This window comes from Urocitellus parryii, chromosome X (assembly GCF_045843805.1).
Source record: "Urocitellus parryii isolate mUroPar1 chromosome X, mUroPar1.hap1, whole genome shotgun sequence".
Lineage (NCBI taxonomy): Eukaryota > Metazoa > Chordata > Mammalia > Rodentia > Sciuridae > Urocitellus > Urocitellus parryii.
In genome coordinates, this window is record NC_135547.1 from 80582972 (window position 1) to 80608021 (window position 25050).

Sequence of the window (25050 nt, forward strand, 5' to 3'; positions counted from 1 at the left end):
AAAAGACACCATTTAAACATTAATTGACACAATGAAGTACACATAATTATCTGTCTTCGCTAAAGGACTCAATGCTCAGAGGAAAGAAACTCTTATCCTCTAATCCTTATCATCACCTTCTACTTGCTGATTCTCTAAGTTTTAAGAGTAGTAGTTTATCTTAAACTGAGTTGTGTTGCTGCAATGGCAATTTCTCTACTATGAACTAGATTTCAAAAAATCGTCCGTATACTCAAAAGGGGTTGATCACCCCCTTGTGGACAGAAGACTAAACAACATTTCCTTGATTTTCACCATCAACCTCACAGATTATTTAATCTGAAATGTGATATTTTATAACTGTGAATCTAGTTCACTAATTCCATCAAGATAATTGAAATCTGCACGAAATTTCACCAATATAAAAACTTCTCTATCATTTCACAATCATATAACATGGTCAGTATTAAATGGCCACACCTTCATTATACTTCTATTTAGAAATTTACTGTCATATTCTCTCTTTAAGAAATTCATTTCTGGGGCTAGGGATGTGGCTCAAGCGGTAGCGCGCTCGCCTGGCATGCGTGCGGCCCAGTTTCGATCCTCCAGCACCACATACAAACAAAGATGTTGTGTCCGCCAATAACTAATAAATAAATAAATATTTAAAATAAAAAAAGAAATTCATTTCTTTTATGGTTATAGTTTCTGGCTCTGATAATGTGCCCAAAAGATATACAGGCACCAATTAAAAGTAAAAAATGAACAAGTGGGAAACATACTCCACTCTAATAAAATTTCTAAATGAATTCTCCTAATGCTAAATTTATACAAATTGTTAGCCAATCTAGCTGAGAACATAAGTGATGATAAGACAAAGGGAAAGGTGTCTCAGGCATATGGAGGGTGGTTTATTGGCTCTAGCTCTCTTCTCTTTCCTACTCATCTCTGCACTGCATCAGTGGATCAAAAATTTGAGTATACTTTAAGGACAAATTGGGGTATATTCTCAACCTCATCCCCAGAAATTCTATCTTGTCAGAAGTGGAGTCAAAATATTTGCATTTTTAATAAGTACACCAGGAAATACTGAATGTTGATGTCCGTCACTCTATGTGACAATGTTCTAAATATGTATGCAATTACCTAAAGGCCATGGGCAAGATTTTGCACAAGTCTGAAATTCTGAGTAAGGGAAAACACTTGGTATTCTGGTATAGGGATTATAGAACTAATGTGAAGAAGGGAATGCCAAGATTCTTGAGATAAATAACGTAATAGCCAATGAAGGCAAAGGAGTTTAGATAAATAGTGTTTAACCTTTTCTGCTTCAGAGTTCAAAAGAGAAACAGAAGTTATTTTTAAGTAGTGCTTTTTAAAAACAATGGGCAGAAAAGTGGAGGTATTTTTAGAAAGCACGTAAGATTTTCTAATATGGTCATAAACAGCAATTTAAACTCATGGTTCATTTTCACTTGTATTTACCTCCGCGTTTTTTGAGATTTTCAGTTTTCATTTTACTTCTGCTTCTAAATTCAGGCCCTTTAAAATCATCTTTGTCTTCATTCAGCACTGGCTCTGGTTGTACAATCACTGTACCTAGAATGATTTCATTTAAAAAACCATTACACATATTAAATGTGCAAGTGAAGTACAAGACTTCAGTTCAGATAAAGCCAACATTGCTGGTACATAGTTTGTTTCTCTCAAGCTTTAAAATACTTGTCTAAGGACCTCACAAAAGTAAATAAAATGGGAAAGCAGAAAAAGGGCCAGGTTTCAACAATCAGATAATTTATTGGAATATAGTTTATGAGGGGGGAGGTATTATGAACTAATTAAAACAGAAATGTAGGAATAAAATAACCTCATCCCAGTTTTGAATTTTTATAGTGCCTACCACAAAGCTGTTATGAATATGAACATTTGGACTAAATTCCATGAAGAATTTATAAAATGAGTAGTCTAGAGGATGAAAAGGCATCCTACTCATCTCATAATCCAAATCAGAATATCAGAAAAAGATTTTTAAGTGTTGTTTTATTTTTACTTTGTGCGGATGTGTGGAGGGGGATAATAAAGTTCACTCTATTACTTCCATGCCTATTCTATAACATTTTCTAAATAGTATGTCAAAATTCCCTGCCCTGCAAATTTCTTGAGTAGTATTACTTTAAGATACTTAAGCTGAAGTGCTCTAACAATAAAATTATAGAATGAGATCATTTGTTGGTGACTATCAAAATATTTTAGAATGCTGTTTCTTAGCTATGAAATATGTAAATTGAGGGAAAAGGTTATCATTTTAAGTTATCACGACATTTTCTAAAGAGCGAATTAAACAAGCACAGTAAAAAGGGTCCATCCAGGTTTCAACTTTTAGATACATTGCTCAAATTAGTAATTCGACTATTACTGACAACAATTAAGAAAGTGATTGCAGGTAGTTGCCAGTATTCCTTGAAATATGGATCCATTGTGATCAACAAGCAGATTTTGGCAACTTATACCATCTAGTTGTTAAGTGAATTTCTGAATATCTAAAGAAGAGGGGAACATACAGGATTAAGATTTTACAGACTGTGGTATATTTAAATAATCCTTATCCTCCCAAAAATGTTATTTAAAACAATTACTTTATGTTATTTACTCTCAGAGAAGCCCCAACATTTAAAAAGAGGTAAAGATTTTAAATTAATCATAAAGTAATTGAGCCCTTCCTTCCTGAAGATTCTTTTCTAATTGGAATTAAAGCCCAAATTGTAAAGAACACCCACTAGCACTAGATTAAGATAGAATAGGGTTCAAATGTTAGCTTCTTCATTTCAAACTGAAAAAAGTAATTCTTTGACCTCTGAATTTATTCCTTCATCTTTAACAACAGAAACTTTACTGCATTGTTTTAAGGATTAAAGGAGGTAATTCTTTCAGAGTCTGGTATCCAAGCATACTCATGACAGTACTATAACAGTAAAAATAACCAACCAGATTTAAGCTTATAAAATGGGTTTTTTAGTATGAGAGAACTAAGCTTAGCTTAATTAATTAGGAACATCCTATACTGACAAATCTTCCATAGTACCATTAAAAGTTTGAATTCCAAGCTCTTACATCAATAAGCACTGCCAGTGACATCCACCAAGAATGTAAAAATCCAAAGAGTCACTGCCTTTAGTATTCAGTCTCCCATGTTAGTTGTTCCTGTCCTTGGCCATAAAAAAAACATTACATAAAATTGTCAGACATGATTTGCAAAGCCAAGTAAATGGTAGGCTCATCAATTCTCCTTCAACCTTTCTTCTATCTATCATTCCCTTTCCTCATTTAACTTTTCACTTTATAACTCCAAATTTATCCTATTAATAAGCAAAGCACAATATCCACCATATTCCTTCAACTTCCATAATTAAAGAAATGGATCAAAAACATAAATATAAACAGGGAACAAGGTTTAGTAAACACTGCTATAAGAGATCTGACTATGGGCTGGGGGTGTGGCTCAGTGGCAGAATGCTTGCCTCGTACATATGAGGTACTAGGTTCAATCCTCAGCACCACATAAAGAAATAAACAAGGATTTTTTAAAAAGAGATCTGACTATAAGAATAATTTTTAAAAATCCACTAAGAGACTGGAACATAGTTAATAATGGGGGGAAAAACTAAATTTTTGACTCTTTAAAACACCATAAAATTACCAAGTGTATTGTCAATTCTCTCATCATGCAATAATGATGCTCTCAAAATTGAGCTATAAGAGTCCAAGATTTTCATTTGGAACTTTTTCTCAATCTAATCATTGTTCTCTTTTTTTTAGATATTTATTTTTTATTTGTAGTTGGATACAACACCTTTATTTCACTTATTTATTTTTTGTATGTGGTGCTGAGGCTCGAACCCAGGGTCTCACATGTGCGAGGCGAGTGCTCTATCGCTGAGCCACAACCCCAGCTCCTAATCATTTTTCTTTTACAATTAGAACTGTAAGAGTTAAGAGATGGGTGACAAGGTTTTTTAAAAATATGACTTCAAACATACAGCTTTATCTACCTTTAATAGTTAATTTTGGCTTTTAGCGTTGAGGAATTTAAGAATCTAAATCTAGTAACATAGGGGTAGGGAAATAGCTCAGCAATACAGCAGTTGCCTGGTATATGTGAGGCCCTGGGTTTGATCCTTAGCACCACAAAAAAAATGAAAATGCAATAGGATTAAATTAGACTGTAAATGCTTTTTTTTAAGTTTTTAGGAATATTTAATATATTTTTTATATAAAGAAAGTACATTAACATTTACTGAATCAAAACCACATATGGAACTTTTAAAGCTACTTCTACAATATAATTTGGAAACTAAAAGACATCCCCTAGTTAAAAAAAAAAACGCAACAGAAAGAAAAAAATATTTAATTTTGTTCTTTTTCAAAAATAATTGAATGTCCCAAATTTTAACCTCAACAACGTTGTTATTAGCATGTAAATACATTTCCAGACCACTATCGGTAAAATGCCAATCTTTGTCCTTTATATACAGCTAGCAGTAATCAAGTTCCAATTTTATAACAATGACATTTTAAGATAATTTCAATTTTAATTTCATACGAAAAATTAATACACATTACCTTTTGGCAAACTTTGCATAGTAATATCATTTTCTGAATTTTCATTAGAAACATCTTCATTCACAGTTTCATCCAAAGGTTTTTCATCATCAGATTCTACATACTTTGTTACAACTGAAGGTTTCCTATGGAACAATTAAGTCCATAGAATTAGGGAAATGTCTGACAACTGGAACAACACCCCAAGAACATAAACAGCATGTTTGGATATAGCAGTGGCTCTCAGCAGATATGTATGTATATCAAAATCACTTAGGGAAACATACATTTCTATACCTTACTTGCCACAGAAGATTATGCTTCAGTAGGCCTGAGGTAGGACCAGGGCATGTGCTTCCTGAAAAATCTACAAAGGGGATTTTTGGCTATCTTTAAGAATCACTACTTTAGAGAATAAATTAATAACACATGCAAGCTATAGCTATGAAGAAATATTTCCAATGCTCAAAAACAACAAAAGTCCAAACAACAGACTAAACTGCAAACTTCTAGTAACAACTATACCCTACAGTATATTGAATATAAAGTATACTTGGAAATAGTTTGTCCTTATAGTATAATTTGAGAATTTACAACAAAAAAAATTAGCACTTTTTGATCTCCTTATAACTTACAACTGTAAAGACCACTCTACATCCTAGATAATTTCACATAACCCTAAAAATGTGACATGTTATCTGACACATTTAACATTTAACACATTGAACTTCTCCTCTCCCTTTTTTAAGCACATAAATTATTAAAAGAAATGAACTGCATATTGCAAGGACCACTGCCACATAAGATAAATCCTTCTCTAGAAATGTCTTTAAAATTCAGTTAGAATGAATCATTGTTGAAACTAGGTGATACAAGGAAATTTATTATACCAAATTGCTCATTTTTTTCATACTGCTCATTTTTAAATAGGCATGTTTTTCATAAAAGCTTCAGAACAACAGTGCTTGAGGTAAATTCAGAAAATGAATTGTATTTTTAGAAACAGAAAATAAAATAGCCAAGAAAGAGAAAATTCTTCACTATCAACCAACCTCTTTGATCGTGATGATCCTGAAGGTTTGGATTTTTCTGAAGAGATGGTTCCCTAAACATGAGAAAAAAATAGAAAGTGAAATTCTCAAAGCAACATCCATTTTGCTAAATAACAAGACTTCGATATAGTGATGTAAAGAGATACTTTAATGGCTAAAATAATTCCCTAAAAAAGGGAACTTCAAAAACTAATTCTCAGGGGCTCAGTGAGAAAATACATGCTTAAGCATAAACAAAAGCCCTGGATTCAACCCCTGAAACCTCCAAATAAACTAATTCTCATTTTTACTCAGGTTTCCTTAACCAAAGATAAAATTCCTGACTTATTCTTTTTCTTTTTGGTGCTGGTGAATAAATCCTGTAGCAGGCCCTCTACCACTAAGCTACATCTCCAGCCTCAAATTTATGTTATTTGTTTTCTTTCTCTGATGCTACAAAATGAACCATTTGCTTCACACATGCCAGACAAGTGCTATACAACTGAGTTAAATCCTCATATATGTCTTTTTTTTCTTTTTTGGTGGTGCTGGGGATTGAACCCAGGGCTTGTGCATACGAGACAAGCACTCTACCAACTCAGCTATATCCTCAGCCCACATATGTTTTTTTTTAAACATCACTGTTGCATACTAGGGGATTGAATGTGATACACTGATATATGATGATCCTTGTCCTCTTCAACAGATAGAACAAAGGTACAGAGGTAATCAGATGCCAAAACAAGAAGGAAGTTTTTAGGTCTAAAGTTTTAGATCTTAAATAAAACTTTGGATGTTTCATTCTTCTCTATGCTAACATATTCCATGAAGTCACTTCTATAATGTGTTGAGATACTAAATTTACCCTCTTTTGCCACTATGTGGAAAGAACCTCAAAAACATAGTGTTGACCTGCGTATCAGGTAAAGGAACTCAGTATTGGGTTGCTATAATAATGCGTAGGAGGTTCTGAATACCAAGTTTAAAGAAATCTAAGAAGTATGGAGCCATGCACCATCTACCAAACACCATTGCTAAAATATTCATTTTAGATGGTTTTTGTTAAATACCTATTTATTAGTAATCCTTCAGTCTTCTGACTTTAGGTAAACTGCTCAAGTGAAGCACTACAATATCAAAAACAATGAAAACCTCAAACTGGAAAACGACCAAGCTGAAGAACAAAAGCCTTACACACAGTGAGGTATTGACTATAAACAATATTATGACAAATATGACAGTTCATTATTGGTAATTAGTAAATCTTGGTAATTGGTAATTAGTAAATGCTTCAAATTATTCTTACCTCTTCCTTGTTATTTTCCATCATATCAGAATTATTTGCAGAACCACTGGTTTTATCTAAAAGACAAGAAATAAAAAACATTATCATTTTGATACATTATCAATTAGAACACCAACACCTATGACACCATGAATCCATTTTCTAGCTACAAAGTACTACAATACTGGTAATGCTCATACTAAAATATTCCAAAAAGAGTATTCTGACTAGAATCACTCTCATTTGACACATTGCTTCTTATAAAGCATGAGATTTCTAAAAAGAGTACACTGGTTTCAAAACATTTCCTGCCATAATTTTCTAAGATATTTCCCATGAAAAGAAAACCTCAGGGCTGGGGTTGTGGCTCAGTGGTAAAGTGCTTGCCTGGCATGTATAAGGCACTGGGTTCAATTATCAACACCATATATAAATAATTGAACAAAATGAAGATTCATCAACATCTTAAAAAAGAAAGAAAGAAAAACTCGGGCTGGGGTTGTAGCTGAATGGTAGAGCACTTGCCTTACATGTGTTTTACTCTGGGTTCGATCCTCAGCACCACATAAAAATAAATAAAAATAAAGACACTGTGTCCCATCTACCACTAAAAAAATAAATAATAAAAAGAAAACCTCCACCTCATATAAAAAATTTAAAATACTAAAATATATTTCATCTCATCATAAAAACTGGAAAAATAAGAGCAAACTAAACCTAAAGCAAAGAGAAAAAAATAAAATGGAATTAAATTACTAAAACTAATGAAATACGAAATACAAAAGCAATAGAAAAGTCCATGAAACCAAAAGCTAATTCATTGAAAATATGGGAAAAACCTTAGGCTAGACTGATCAGGTTCAAAAGAAACAAGACTTAGGGCTGGGGCTGGGGCTCAGTGGTAGAGCACATGCCTAGCATGCATGATGCACTGGGTTCGATCCTCAGCACCACATAAAAATAAACAAATAAAATAAATGCATTCTGTCCATCTGCAACTACCAAAAATTTTTTTTAAAAACAGAGAGACAAGACTTAAGTTACTAGAATCAGAAATAAAAGAGGGACATTACTAGCAACCTCACCAAAATAAAAGAAATACTAAGAAAACTATACAAGAATAATTAAATAACTTATATGAAATGACAAACTTCTAAACAAACCACTGGTGCTGACTCAAGAAAAAATAGACAACATAAACAGATGTAACAACTGAAGAGATTAAATTAGTAATAAAAAACACCAGGAAAAAAGCAAAGGCTCAGATGTTTTAACCACTCTATTGTACCAAATATTTAAAAGAGAATTAACAGAAGTTCTTCATGAACTCTTCCAAAAAACAGAAAACAGGGGGGTTGCCTCCCAACTCATTTTATTTTTTTTAGTTATACATGGACACAATATCTTTGCTTATTTATTTTTATGTGGTGCTCACGATCAAACCCAATATCTCACATGTTCAAGACAAGCGCTCTGCCACTGAGCTACACCCCAACCCCTCAATTCATTTTATTAGACCAGTATTACCCTGATAACAAAACCAGAGAAAATACAAAAAGAAAAAAAACTACAAACCAATACCATTCAGAAATAACACAGAAGTCCTCAACAAAATATTAGAAAACTTCAATTGACAACCCAAGCCCTGACTTACAAAAAATCTTTACTAATCATATCTCTGATAAAGGATACTTTTCCAAACTGTACAAAGAACACTTAAAAATCAAAAATGATAAAACAACCTGATTTTAAAATGGGCAAAAAAGTATCTGGACACTTCATGAAAGAAGATACACAAATGGTGAAATGATCACATGAAAACATGCTCAATAATATGTCACTGAAGAATTACAAATTAAAAGAACAATGAGGGCTGGGAATGTGGCTAAGTGTTACAGCACTTGCCTAGCATGATTGAGGCTCTAGGTTCAAACTCCAGTGTAGAATGGGGAGAACCATTCTAGCTACCTATATTTTGTCAGGTATGGTGGAGCATGCCTGTAATCACAGGGACTCAGAAGGCTGAGGTAAGAGGATAGAAAAGTTCTGTAAGTAATTCTGAGAGACCCTGTCTAAAAAATAATAAATAAATAAAAAGTGATAGGGGTGTAGCTCAGTGGTAAAGCACCCCTGAGCTAAATCTCCAGACCACACACAAAAAAAAAAAAAAAGTAAATAAAATAAGAGCAATGAAAAACCTGTACACTCCTATTATAATGGTCAAAATCCAAAATACTGAGAACACCAAAGGCTGGTAAGGATGTAAAGCATCAGGAACTCTCATTTACTGCTAGTGAAAATGTAAAATGGTACAAATTCTTTGGAAGATAGCTTGGCAGTTTTTTGTTTACTTTGGTTCTGGCAATACTGGGGAATACAGACAAGTAATTTACAACAGGGTAAATTTAGCTTTTTAAAAAACTAAACACACTCTTACTATGATCTAGCTACATGTTAATTTACACAAAGGAATTGAAAACAAAAATACACAAAAATCTGCACATAGATTTATAAGCATTTTATATAAATTTTTATTATGTAAAACTCTTTATAAGAAGGTTTATTCATAATTGTCAAACTTGGAAGCAGTCAAGATGTCCTTTGGAAGGTGAATGGAAAACTAAACTGTGGCACATCCAGACATTGGAATATTTCAGAGCTAAAAAGAAATGAACTATTCAAGCCTCAAAAAGACCTAGAGTAAACCTAAAAGCATATTACTAAGTTACAGAAGCCAATCTAGAAAGGATGCATATGTATGATTCTAACTATATGACATTCTGAAAAAGGCAAAGTTTGAGGCTAGCTTCAGCAACTTGCTTAGGGAGACCCTGTCTCAAGATTAATAGATAGATAGATAGATAGATAGATAGATAGATAGATAGATAGGGATGTTGTTCAGTGGAAGAATTCGTCTGGGAACAATCCTTGGTATCCAAAAAAACAACCTGTTGACAGTAAGGGAAGATGTGGGAGGACAGGAACATATTGAAACTCACTGTGTTTTCACTCAAATTTGCTGTTAATCTAAAACAGCTCAAAAATAACAAAGCAGCTCCACAAAATGTCTGCTTTTTAATTTAAAAAAAAGATACATTACCAAAAATCTATAAAACCCCCACAGGTAACTTCATAATTAATTGTGAAAAACTGAATGATTTCCTCTTAAGATCAAGAATAAGACAAGAAAATCTGTTCTTGCCAATTCTACTCAACTTTGCACAATAGTTTCTAGCCAGAACAAGTAGGCAAGAAAAAAATAAATAAAAGGCATCAACATTGAAATGGAAGATATAAAACAATCCCTATGCAGATGACATTATCTTGTATGTACAGAAGACTCAAAACAATCCACTAAAAATACTATTAGAATCAATAAATAAGTTTGGAAAGGTTGAAGGATACAATATACAAAAAGCAATTGTATGTCTTCATATTTGTGATGAGTGATCTGAAAACGAAAGTAAGGAAATAATTTCACTTACAACAGAATCAAAAGAAATAAAATACTTGGAAATAAATTTAACAAAAGGAAGCAAAAACCTGCCTGGTAAAGTGGTGCATGCCTTTAATCCCAGGTAATAGGGAGGCTGAAGGAGGAGAATTCCTAAAGTCCAGGAGTTTAGAGCCAGGCTAAAGAACAAAGATCCTCCATACATCAAAAAAGTCTATAAAGCTTATTCTTTGAAAACTATAAGACATAGTTGAAAGGAACTAAAGAAGATCCAAGTTAAAGGAAAAACACCTTACACTTACTATGACAGCAACACTCCTCACACTAATCTGTAGAAAAAAAAATGCTATCCCTGGGCTGGGGTTGTGGCTCGGTGGTAGAGCGCTTGCCCCACACATGTGAGACCCTGGGTTCGATCCTCAGCACCACATAAAAAAATAAATAAATAAAAATAAATATTTCGTATCCATCTACATCATAAATTTTTAAAAAATGCTATCCCTACCAGAATCCAGAGAGAATTCTTTGTAAAACCTGACAGGCTTATTCTTAAAATTCATATGGTGGACGGGGGTATACCTCAGTGGTAGAATGCATGATTACCATGTGCTAGGCCTTGGGTTCAATACCTACACACACACACACACACACACACACACACACACACAGTCTTCATATAAAATTGAAAGGAACTTGAGCAAATAATCTCAAAAACTAAATAAATTTTAAAAAGGAAGACTCATACTCATTCAGATCAATGGAACAATACTGAGAGTCCAGAAATAATCTCCTATCAGCCAACTGATTTTTGTAAGGGTGCCATCATTCAATAGAGAAAGACCAGTTCTCAAGAAAATGTGCTAGGACAACTAGAAAGCCTCTATGAAATAATAAAGTTGACTTCCCACTTCACACTATATATAAAACAATTAACTCAGGATATATAAAGGACATAAATATAAGAATTAAATGAATAAAACTCTTAGAATAGCCAGGCACAATGGTGCACACTTGTAATCACAGTGGCTGGGGAGGATAAGACCCTAAACAACTCAGTGAGAGCATGAATCTAAATAAAATATTTTTTAAAAGGCTGGGGATGTGGCTTAGTGGTTAAGCACTCCTGGGTTCAATCCAAGTACTGAAAAAAAAAGCTCTTAGAAGAAATTAGGGGGTAGGGAGTCCTTTATGACCTTGGATTTGGTAATGGATTCTTATATATGACAACAAAAGCATGAGCATCAAAATTTAAAAATAGGTAAATTTAGACTTCATCACAAGAAAAGATTAGGGGGGGCTGGGGATGTGGCTCAAGTGGTAGCACGCTCGCCTGGCATGCGTGCGGCCCGGGTTCGATCCTCAGCACCACATACAAACAAAGATGTTGTGTCAGCCAAAAACTAAAAAAATAAATATTAAAATTCTCTCTCTCTCTCCCCCCTTCTCTCTCACTCTATCTTTAAAAAAAAAAAGAAAAAAAGAGAGCTATAAAAAAAAAGAAAAAGAAAAGATTAGGGGTTGGGGTTGTAGCTCAGGTGGAGCGCTTGCCTCTCACATGTAAGGCACTAGGTTCAATCCTCAGTACCACATAAAAATAAAGGTATAGGGGGCTGGGGTTGTGGCTCAGTGTTAAGAGTGCTTGCCTAGAATGTGTGAGGCACTGGGTTCTATTCTCAGCACTAAATATAAATAAATAAAGGTCCATCAACATCTAAAATATATATTTTTTAAAAAACATTTTGTACTTCAATTAAGGATAAATCATAGAATGGGGCAAAATATTTTCAAACCACATATGTAAACGAAGTGTCCAAAGAAAGATGAATAAATAAAATGTGGTATACTATTAAGCTTTAAAAAGGAAATTGTGATACATACTACAATCTGGATAAACCTTCAAGATATTATGCTAAATAACAGTAGTTAGACACAAAAGGGCAAAGACTATGACTCCACTTACCTGAGGTTCCTAGCATACAATAGTCTACCCTTATCCAAAGTTTCACTTTTTGCAGTTTAAGTTAGCCATGATAACTGTGGTCCAATATTTAATAAATAAAAACTTCAAGAACTATTTATAAGTCCCCCCACTCTCATAGTACTAGGGATTAAACAAACCCAAGGACTTATACCTCCCAGGCAGATGCTCTACCATTGAGCTACATCCCTAACCCTTTTCTAAATTTATTTTGAGACAGGGTCTCCCAAGTTTCTGTAGGCTCACCTCAAACAAGGGATCCTTGTGTCTCAACCTCCCACATAGCTAGGATTACAGGGATTCATTTTCACACCTGGGCACAATTCATAAGAATTAAGTTATGTACCATTCTGAATAGTATGATTAAATCTTGAATGATCCTACTCCTTCCCACCAGAGACATGAATCATCCTTTTGTCCAATGTATTCACACTGTATACAGTTCCCATATTATTAGTCACTTAGTAGTCAACTTGGTCATAAGCATTTGTGTTTAAGTTACCCTTACTTTATGTAACAATGGCCTGATGTGAGCAATTTGAACAGTCAAAAGAAAACCTACAAAGTGTTCCTATTAAATAAAAAGGTGAGTTTATGGGCTGGGGATGTGGCTCAACCGGTAGCGCGCTCGCCTGGCATGCGTGCGGCCCGGGTTCGATCCTCAGCACCACATACCAACAAAGATGTTGTGTCCGCCGAGAACTAAAATAAATAAATAAATAAATTCTCTCTCTCTCTCTCTCTCTCTCTCTCTCTCTCTCTCTCCCCCTCTCCTCTCTCTTTAAAAAAAAAAGGTGAGTTTATCACAGATATGACTGTATAAGGGGAAAAAAGTAAATACAAGGTTCATAATATTCTAGGAATCCCTTAATATAAAATGGGATTCCTGTAATTGAATTCATAGAGACAATATTGAATGATAATTGCCAGGGCTGAGAGAGAAGACTGGGAAGCTGTTGCTTTATAAGTACAGAGCTTTAATTGGGGATCATGAAAACATTTTAGAGATGGATAGTGGCAAGAGTTACACACTAACTGTAATTAATACTACAGAACTGTACACTTAAAGTCAGTTCAAATAATACATTCTCTGTTACTTACTTTACTACAATAAAAACATAAAATATATAAAGAAGGCTCATAAATATGTATTTATCTTTCCATTGACAAATGGAAAGATAAATGCATATTTTAAAAGTGAGCAAAGAATCTGAACAAACATGTCTCCAAAGAGTACATACAATACATACTCAAAACAATGCTCCATATCTTTAGCCATCAGGCAACTGAAAACCATAACCACAATGAGATGCTATTTGACATTCACTTGAATGGCTAGAATCAAAAAGTCAAATAATAACATTCAAAATGGGTGCAGAAAATATCAGAATCATCATGTACTACTGGTGGGATTATAAAATAGTATAGACACTTTAGAAAACAGTTTGATGCTTCCTCAACCATTTAAAAAGTCGCCATATAACCCAACCCTATATTCGGGAACATGAAAATATATGGCCACATACAAAATTTTACACAAATGTTTATGATAACATTGTTCATAATAATCAAAAGGTGGGAATAAGCCAAATGCCCATAAATGGATCAAAGGATAAATAAATGCAGTGTGTGAGTGTGTTTGTGTGCGCACACATGTGAACACATACATATAATAGATATTTGGCCATAAAAATGGAACAAGGTACCTTCTTGGAGGGAGGGACAAGGGATGGAACTCAGAGTTCCATGCACACTAGGCCAGTGTTCTACCACTAAGCTACATCCCACCCAAAGCAAAGTACTAATATATAATGCAACATGGAAGAATCTTGAAGATATTTTGCTAAGTTAAAAAAAAAAATCAGTCACAAAAGACCAAATATTTATCATGTCATTCATATGGAAGTTTATTATAGGGAAATCTATAAAGATATGAAAGTACATTACTGATTACTTAGAGTTAAAGGGTTTAGGGATGACCTTTTGATATAAAAATGTTCTAAAATTAACCGTGGTAATTGTTTCATCTATGAATATACTATAAACCATGGAATTGTTATGTTTTAAATGGGTCAGGGGTACAGTAAGTAAATTTTATCTCCTCTTAAGTTAAAAATTTATATTAAACCCCCATTAAGGAAATTGTAAATTAAAACCACAATGAGTCCAGTACGTATCTGTAATTTCATTTATTTGGGAGGCTAAGGCAGGAGCTTTGCAAGTTCAAGGCCAGCCCAGGTAACGTTAGGAGAACCTATCTCACAATAAAAAATAAAAAGGTCTGGGGATATAGCTCAGGTGTAGAGTCCCCCTAGGTTCAATTTCTCATGACCCCTCCCCCACACAAGCCACAATGAGGTATTGTTAAATATTAGAATATCTAAAATTTTAAAAATAATGTCAAGGGGCTGGGGATGTGGCTCAAGCGGTAGCGCGCTCGTCTGGCATGCGTGCGACCCGGGTTCGATCCTCAGCACCACATACCAACAAAGATGTTGTGTCCGCCGAGAACTAAAAAAAAAATAAATAAAATTCTCTCTCTCTCTCTCTCTCTCTCTCTCTCTCTCTCTCTCTCTCTCTCTCCTCTCTCACTCTCTCTTTAAAAAAAAAAATAATGTCAACATCAAATATTGGCAAAGAGGGGCTGAGGTTGTAGCTCAGTAGTGGAGTGCTTGCCTAGCATGTTTGAAGCACTGGGTTCGATCCTCAGCACCACATTAAGAAAAATAATTAAATAAGATAGGGGCTGGGATTGTGGCTCAGTGGTAGAGCACCTGCCTAACATGTGTGAGGCACTGGGTTTGATTCTCAGCACCACATATAAATAAATCCAATAAAAAAATAAAGGTTCATCGACAATTAAAGAAAACAAAGAAGTAAAATGTAAAAAAAAAAAAAAGATAAAGGTATTGTGTGCCTCTACAACTAAAAAAAAATGTTGGCAAAGATGCAGAAATTGGATCATTCATAAATTGCCATGGAAATATAAAATGGCATAGCCACTCTGGAAAACAGCTTAGGAGTTTCTTTTTTAAAAAAAAATCAACATGAAACCATAATATAACCAACTGTACTCCTGGGAATTTATCCCAGAGAAATAAAAACTTAGGTTTATACAAGAACCTGTACATACATATTCACAGCAGTTTTATGTTTTTTAACATTTATTTTTTGGTTGTAGTTGGTTGGACACAATATCTTTATTTTGCAGTTTTAATTGTAACAACTCAAATCTAGAATCAGCCCAGAGGTACTTCACAGGCTGAACAGTTAAACTGTGGTATTTCTAATATGAATTCTAATGTTCAATAAAAAGGAGAGGATTGTTGCTAATATGACAACTAGGATGAATCACAAAAAAATATGCTAGATGATAAAAAATCTGAAAACATGATAAACTATATAAAGCAATTCATATAACATTTCTGAAATGACAAAAATTTTAAATGGAGGACAGATTAGTCATTGCCAGGTGTTAGACACAGGAAAGGCAGGGGGAAGGTGGTGATTGTGATCATAAAAGGGTATGATGGGAGCTAAGTATAATAGTGCCCACCTGTGATTCCAGGTACTTAGGAGGCTGAAGCAAGAGAATCTAAGTTTGAGGTCAGCCTGGGCAACTTAGTGAGACCCTATCTCAAAATAAAATTTAAGAAAAAGGACTAGGGTATAGTGGCAGAGCACTCAGCATGTGCAAGGCACCGAGTTTAATCCCCAGTACCAAAAAAAAAAAAAATGGGAGGAGGGCAAAGTAGGAAGCCTGTCAGGATGGAACTGTTCTAATCTTGACAACAGTAGTACACACATGAATCAATAATATGTAATAAAATTGTATATCACAGGGGCTGGGGTTGTGGCTCAGCAGTAGAGCACTCGCCTAGCATGTGCAAGGCCCTGGGTTCAATCCTCAGCACCACATAAAATAAATAAATTGATTAATAGAATGAAGATATTATGCCCAACTACAACTAAAAAATAAATTTTAAAAAAGTTGTAATGTCTTGTAGTAAGCACACACAAGTACAAGGAAAACTGAGGAAACAGATTTTTAGATTGGTAGATTCTACAAACACCAGTGTTCTGGTAATATTTCATTACTATTTTATAGAATGTCACAATTAGGAGAAACTAAACAGAGATCTCTCTGTATCAGTTGGTACTACCAAATGTGAGTCTACAGTTATCTCAATTAAAACTCAGTTTTTAAAAAGTCAGCAAACTGGAAGTACAGGGGAATACCCAATACTTGATATAGAGCACCTACAAGAAATCTACACAATAAACATCAAACTTAATTGTGAAAGACTGAATGGTTTCCCACGAAGACTAAGAATACCATGGTCTTCTATTAATCTTCTTCTTAAATGTAATACTGTAAAATACAAGAAGTCCTAACCAGAATAATGAGGAAAAAAGGAAATCAGACACAAAGATGGAAAGAAAGAAAACTGTCCCTACTGAGACAACATGAATGTCGAAGTAGAAAATCCCAAAGAATCTACAAGCAGGGGAGAATCCTGGAACAAATAACTGAGTTCAAGAAGTTCATAGGATACAAAGTCAACATTAAAAAGTCCACTGAATTCCTACATACTAGCAATGAACAACTAGGATTATTAAATTTAAAAACAATAAAATTTAAAATAGCAACCAAGCTAGGCGCACTGGAATGCACCTATAGTTCCAGAGACAACATGATCACTTGAATCTAGGGAGTTTGAAGGCAGCTTGGGCAACATAGCATAATCCTTCTCCAAAAAACCTGCAAAAATGTAAATGTACAGGTAAAACTCTAGCAAAATATACTCAAGATTAATATACAAACAAAACTGATTAAGAAGTTTTACTCATAATTTTCTGTGAGTACAAGTAAATTCTTTTTCCTCCCTCCTCTCCTCCCTTCCTCTTTCAGTACTAGGTGGGGCTTTAACTAAGGGCTTCATACATGCCAGGTAGCACACGAATGAGTTATATCTCCAAACCAACACTTTTTTTTTTTTAGTACTAAAGATCAAATCCAGGGGCTCTCTGTCACTGAGCTACATCCCCAGTCTATTCTGTTATCAAGAAAGAAGGTCTCACTAAATTGCTGAGGCTAGCCTCAAACTTGTGATCCTCCTGGGTTTGAGCCTCCCACATCACTGGAATTACAGTAACATTCCTATTCTTTACATAGGTTCAGTTGATAACTGTCCAGTTTTATAGTTGTTTCTTGGGGAGATGATTTGACAAGCAAATTGGTCTGTACATTTTGTAATGTTTGCTTTTTATCAGAGTGGATAATTTCTATTAGCCTATCACCAAATCATTGGCCTTTCTGCTATCTCTAGTGTCTAGTTAAATACAATAACTTGTTTTTCAGAAATTAATTCTTTAGTGCTTAGCAGGCTAAAGCAGAAGGATCACCAAGTTCGAGGCTAGCCTCAAACATAAATAAAATAAAGAGAGCTGGGGATGTAGCTCAATCATAGAGTACCTCTGAGATCAATTCCCAGTACCACAAAAAGTAAATAAATAAATTCTTCAGTTAGTGAATTTCAAATTGGTTTTCTTCTTCTTATGGCTTTATTTCTTAGTAGAATTTCCTATCTGTCCAATCACATATTTGTTTTTTGCACTTGAGCATAGTTATAATAGCTGGTTAAGTGCCCCTGAGTTCAATCTCTGGTACTAAAAAAGAAAAAAATAAATCATAATTTTATAAATTAGTCTTTATAGATTAATCTAACAAGCACAATTATAACTAATAACCTAAATTAATATTACCCAAAAAAGGACAAATCCTACCAAGTACCTTGCAATATGATGCACTCACTGAGAAGACTGTAATACCACTCTACATAGTACTCCTGCAAAAAAAAATATATGCTAAATCTAATCATAATTAAACAGGCCCATTCACAAAGTAATCGACCTACACATGTCAAAAAATTCATGGCGGGCTGAGGATGTGGCTCAAGCGGTAGCGCGCTCGCCTCGCATGCGTGCGGCCCGGGTTCAATCCTCAGCACCACATACCAACAAAGATGTTGTGTCCGCCGAGTACTAAATAAAATAAATATTAAAAATTCTCTCTCTCTCTCTCCCCTCTCTCACTCTCTCTTTAAAAAAAAAAATTCATGGCAACTGAGCACAATGGTGTGCTCCCACAACCCCATCAATGTGGTAGCTAAGGATGGAGGACCACAAGTTCAAGGTCAACCTTGACAACTTAAATCCTGTCTCAAAATAACAAAAAAACAAGGACTAGGGATGAGGCTCAGTTGTACAGCATCCCCAGGTTTAATCCCCAGTACCACAAAAAGAAAAATTCTTGGTCCTGAAAGACAGAGAAACTGTTTTGTATTTAAAAAGAATACAGAGACATGTCAATTTATGCAATGTGTAATTTTGAACTGGATCCTAGACATAGGGGCAAAAAACCTTACCTACAAACATCACTGAGACAAAACATAAAAAAATAGGGACAGTAGATTAGATAATACATAAAGTTTTACCCATCTATTTACCTTTCCCATTATTATTCATTATATCCTATATTCTGGTGTTCCTATTTCAAATAATTTCCCTTCTGATTTCAGAAAACCCTTAATTTCTTCTAGTATAAAGATATTTCCTCTACTTTAGGTCTGTTGACATCAAGTTCTTACTTTGTCTAGAGATGTCTTCATTCCACCCTTCATTTAAACATTTTAAAAGGATGTTTTTGCTGAATACAGAATTATACCTTCACAATTGTTTTCATTTGGCACTTTATTTTTTTTTTAATATTTATTTTTTAGTTCTCGGCGGACACAACATCTTTGTTGGTATGTGGTGCTGAGGATCGAACCCGGGCCGCACGCATGCCAGGCGAGCGCGCTACCGCTTGAGCCACATCCCCAGGCCCTCATTTGGCACTTTAAAGAAATTATTTCATTGTCATTTATTTTCTATCATTTCTGCTAAGTCATCAATATTACTTTTGTTCCTTTGAAATTAATGACATTTTCCTCTAGCTAATTATATTTTCTTGGTTTTACTCTTTGAATTTCATATGATATAACTAGACGTTGTCTTCTTTATATTTATTCAGGGTTAGGACTCACAGTACTCCTTAAATCTATGCCTTGATGTCTTTTATGGTCTTTAGAAAATTTGTCTTCTGACCTATTCTCACTCTTCTCTCCTTCTGGAACACTTAATTATACATATGGCTGAACTTCACTCTGATTTTTATTTTTTCTACATAACTTTTCTCCAACCACCAAGTATAACTACCTAAAACTGGTAATCATCACATTACACAGGATTTTTTATAAAAGAGAAAGGGAGATAAAGAGGAGGTCTTAAGTAGTTTTATAAAAAAAAATATTCACGAAATGTAATCAGAGATGTTCTCAAACAACATAAAATTTTAATTCCTAATACATGAGTAACTACAAGGATAAATATTTCTATACTACTCCCACTTCTTCTAATTATACATAAAACCATATTAAGTGCTTCCTTCTCCAAGTTACTACAATAAAATACAAAATTACATTTTTACTTGCCCAAATTAAAATCTCATGTCAGGTCCTAGCAAAAATACACAAGAGGGGCTCTTATAAAGCTTGCTAATCTCATTTTCCACAAATTGAAAAAAAAAATTTGGTACCAGGAATTGAACCCAGGGACACTTAACCCCTAAACCACATCCCCAGTCCTATATATATATATTTTATTTACAGAGTATTGCCAAGTCGCTTAGGCCTCACTACATTGCTGAAGCGGCTTTGCATTCCACAATCTTCCTGTCTCAGCCTCCCATGCCACTGGGATTACAGGCATGTGCCACCACACCTGGCTCATAAATTAAAATTCTTTAAAAGCTGTTTCCTCCAAATATAATTTTTTAAAAGACTATAAGATAAGCAGATTCAATTTCAATTTACCAATGCTTTGGTTCATCACAAGTCGTGGAGGAGAACTTGTTTCTTCAGATTCTTCTGATGAGTGTGCCAGGAAGTCATGAAGCTTCTGCACCAATGTATTCAACTTGCTTTCACTACCAAAACAAAAATTTAAAGAATTTGCTTAATTAGCCTGCCATGTATTTAAATAAAAACCTCTAACAAACTAAAAACCTATCTACACTATTAATATTCTGAGAGTATGCATATTCAAAGTAAAAATTAAAGGAATTGAATTTTATCTCCTGGAGATATAAAAATATAAGTAATGCAACCTAACCATACACTTACCCAGGCTTTAAATATCATTTAAGGAAACTGCTCATATTACTCATTAAACACTTCCAAGATATTGAGAACTTTAAATGTTCTATGTGTTTTAAACAAAGTTAGTTACCCTTTATTTTCTGTTAAATAATTTTAAGTGGATCATGAAATATTATCCTTAACCTAATTTTTGACAAAAATAAACTTTCCCGGCTGGGGTAGTGGCTCAGTGGCAGAGTGCTTGCCTAGCCTGTGTGAGGCACCAGGTTTGATCCTCAGCACCATGTATCAATAAATTTTTTTAAAAAGTCCATTGGCAACTAAAAAAAAAAATTCTAATTTAAAAATAAACTTTCCTATGACAAGAGTTTTTTTTTTTTTGTTGTTTTATTTTTTATGAGGGAGGGGCTAGGGCTGGGGCTCAGAGGTAGCATACTTGCCTGGCATGTGTGAGGCACTGGGTTCAATTCTCAGCACAGCTTATAAATAAAATAAAGGTCTATCAACAACTAAAATTTTTTTAAATAAAAATAAAATAAAGGTATTGTGCCTACCTACAACTAAATAAAAAACATATTTTTTAAAAATAGGGGAAAATTTTTTAAAATTTTAACTGTAACCACCTTTTTTCACTATTAATAGCAGGCCCTTCTACAAATCTTATCATATTATCATTAAACATTTTAGTCATTATTTTCTCTTACTTGTATACAGGCTATATATGGAAAAGCCTTAGAACCAAAACAGCTTTTCAAGAAAGATTTAAACTTGGCAACATCCAAAATAAGGGAAGTAAAACTTTTTTTTTTCCTATTCATTGTAAATATCAGTAATTTAGGGCTGGGTGGTAAAGCATTTGCCTCACGTATATGAGGCACTAGACTGGATCCTCAGCACCACATAAAAATAAAAAATAAAGGTATTGTGTCCATCTACAACTAAAAAATTTCTTAAAATTTTCAAAAAGTATCAGTAATTTAGCAAATATATTTACTGAACATTTACTATCTTGGAGGTCTCTGAAATATTTGTTATAATTATACTATCTTCTGCTTGGCACAGTTTAATTGTATATCTGACTGACAGATAAATAAAACATAGACTAGGACTTGGAAGAGTTTAGATTTTCAGGGAAATATTTATGAAACAAATTTTACAGCATAAACTTAAATTATATAATAATCCAACTGGGTTACAGAGAATTTAAAGTTTAAATGCAGAAAATAAATACCCCGTTTTTAGTAAAATTAGATTATCCAAACTTTAAAGCAACAGGAAAAATATGACTCCATCAAAATTCACAACTTTCTAAGTTAAAAAAAAAGTGAAAACAACCCACACAATAGGAGAAAAACATTGTTAAACAATATATCTCAAAAGGGTGCAGTATCCAGAATACATAATAAATTCTCAAAATTAAACTTTTAAAAAATTTCAAATTAAAAATGGGCAGAGAAACTGGATGAAGTGGCACAAGCCTGTAATCCCACATAACTGGGAGGCTGAAGCAGGATGATTGCAAGTTTGAGGCCAGTCTTGGTTCTGATACCTTACCCTTGGTTCTGATACCTAGGAACTGGGGGGAAAAAAGTCAAATAGAGTAATGAAAATGACCCAGCAATTTTACTTATAGATATATACCCAAAACAAATAAAAATATATGCCCACACATGGAAATAAAAATTGTATAAAAATATTCATAGCAGCATTTTCCTTAACAGCAAGAAAGAGGGAAGCAACTGATAAGTGAATAAACAAAATGAGGTGTAATCCATGAAATTTACATCCCAATAAAAAGGAATGAAATACTGAATATTGATACTTGCTAAAACATGCATGGTCATTGAAAACAACATGCTAGCCGGGTACAGTAGCGCATGCCTGTAAGTCCAGCAGCCCAGGAGGATTCTGAGTTCAAAGCCAGCCTCAGCAACAGCGAGGTGCTAAGGAACTCAGTGAGATCCTGTCTCTAAATAAAAATGCAAAATAAGGCTGGGTATGTGGCTCAGTGGTCAAGTGCCCCTGAGTTCAATCCGCAGTAGCCTCCCCGCAAAAAAAGAAAAAGAAAACAATATGCTAAAGAAAACATACATAACATTTCAAGTATTATTCCACTTATATCTATGAACTGTCCAGAATAGCCAAGTCCACAAAAACAGAAAGCAAATCAGTAATGGCTAAAGATAGAGAGAGGGAGAATTGGTAAATAAAGGATACCATTTTTAGAGTGATAAAATATTTTAGAATTAGGGTAGTAGAAATGGTTGCAAAACATTGTGAATTTACTTAAACACTGAACTGTATATTATTAAATGGTTAAAATGATGGCTTTTATGCTACATGAATTTTATTTCCATAAAAAATGACTCTAGGGGCTGAGGCTGTGGCTCACAGGTAGAGAGTTCACCTAGCACGTGTGGGGCACTGGGTTCGATCCTCAGCACCACATAAAAATAAAACAAAAGTATTGTGTTCACCTACAACTAAAAAATATTTTTAAAAATGACCCTAAAATCAGGATGGAGGGTTGGGGTTGTGGCTCAGTGGTAGAGTGCTTACCTAGCATGTGCAAGGCACTGGGTTCGATCCGCAGCACCACATAAAAATATTTGTGTTCAACTACAACTAAAAAATAAATATTAAAAAAAAATAAGGCCGGATATTCAAGAAAATACATTTCTATTTAACTGAAAAAAAAAAAAACAGAACCACCACAAAAGCTATGTAGGCACCTCCAAAAAACTCCACAACCAATTTAAAAGGTAAACTAGTGTGAAAATTTACAAAAATACAGGAATAAACATTTATTATACAGTAGAACTATTATGGGGGGAAACTTCATGAGTAATCAAAAGAACACATTCAAATACTGTGAATGAAGCTGCAGCTAAGCCAGGCCTTTCTGGACAGGCACCACCTCTACTCAACCAGCAGCACAGTGAGACCTCAAGGCCAGTGGCCTTACTGCATGATTTTTGTGCATTTAGTTAGGAATAATCCAAGATATATAGAGAAGGAAAAAAGAAAATGAAAATGTAGTAGACATGCTACTAGTGGATTTCTGGGTGTGGTGTTTGGCTGTTTTCTTTGGTCGAGAAGATGGTTTTACAAAAGTATGAAATGACGTTTCCTTATATAATAAAGATACTTTTTGCCAAAACCCTTTTTTTTGGAAAAGAGACATACAAAACTATTATGGTTAGGTCATGTCCATAATTATGTTGTTAGAAAATGGAACCTGAGGAAAAGATGCTCAGGGTCCATGGCATGCAAAATTCCTTGAACCGAAATTCAAATTAGTAATAATTACCTTATCCAACCAATGGATCACCAAAGAAAAGTGGTTCTGTAGAAATGAAAGTATAGCAAACCTGCAGAATTTTGATCTCCCACTCAGTTCCAGAAATTACAATGATTCAACCACAAAAGCAAGCCCTATTGCATAAATTCACATACAGTGAGTAATCAAGGATTATGTTACAGAAAAATCAGGCCTGTTGATGCATACTTGCAAACCCAATAACTAGGGAGGCTGAGTGAGAAGGATAACAAGTTTGAGGCCAGCCTCAGCAAAACACTGTCTCAAAACTTAAATTTTTAAAAGGTGAGAGGTGACTCAGTGGTAGAGTGCCCTTGAGTTCAATCTCTAGTACCACAAAAAAGGTGGGAGCAAAAATGTGGGTAAATGAGTATAGCAGACCAATAGTACCATCACATCACAAAAATAAAACGAAATGACTACAATCAGTGGAATTTTTTTCATTCTGGTGGGCAGGACTTTGAGGCATAAATATATTTGTGTTGTATTGTAGGTTGAACATCAGTAATCCAAAAACCCAAGACTAATGCTCAAAAAATGAGATTTTGAAACATTGCAATATTTCAGACTTTTGAACTGAAGATGTTCATCCTGTAAAGTCTATGCAATATTCCAAAATCTAAAAAACACTAAAAATGTGAAACACTTCTGATCCCAAGTATTTTTGGATAAGGGATACTCATCCTGTATAAATTATGAGACCAGCTAAAACAACAGTGGTAAAATACAAACTTGAAACATAAATAAGGTTGCCCATTCTGGTTACAAAAGGAGAGCTCTCAAAATGTCCTTGAGCTTTTTTGTCTCAGCCACTGACATGCCATCCAGACTCAGAAAGAACCAGAAACAGAGACCACGTGAGCCATGGCCACAGCCACCTCAGCAAGCATCGGAAGCACCCAGGAGGCAGAGGTAATGTTGGTGGCAGGCATCACCAAAGGATTGACTTTAAAAAAATACCACCACCCAAGTTACACTGGGAAAGTTGTTATGAGGCACAACCACTTAAAGGGGAACCAGAGTTTTGGCCAAACTGTCTACCTTGATAAATTGTAGACTTCGGTATAAATGTCCTCAGGAATGATATCATGATTGGTATCTCTATGGCATTCCAGGATAACTACATAAAAGGAAAATAATCATTTGCATATATAAGATCTGACATAGATTTTTTAAATCTATTTTCTAGAATCACATCTTA

At 34.3% G+C, this 25050-nt stretch overlaps 1 protein-coding gene across 6 annotated transcripts in view; it reads right to left on the minus strand.

Moving 5' to 3' along the window:
* Atrx (ATRX chromatin remodeler) overlaps positions 1–25050 on the minus strand; it is a 217620-nt gene that overhangs the window by 155598 nt on the left and 36972 nt on the right. For 4 of the 6 annotated variants that reach the window (XM_077794035.1, XM_026405586.2, XM_026405585.2 and 1 more), the window contains 5 exons: positions 20246–20358; positions 6919–6974; positions 5634–5686; positions 4603–4727; positions 1468–1581 (listed from right to left, as the gene is read on the minus strand). In XM_077794035.1, the coding sequence (XP_077650161.1) occupies positions 1468–1581; positions 4603–4727; positions 5634–5686; positions 6919–6974; positions 20246–20358 (461 nt within the window). The remainder of the gene's footprint in view (positions 1–1467; positions 1582–4602; positions 4728–5633; positions 5687–6918; positions 6975–20245; positions 20359–25050) is intronic. The other 2 variants (XM_026405589.2, XM_026405587.2) reach the window with 1 other exon arrangement.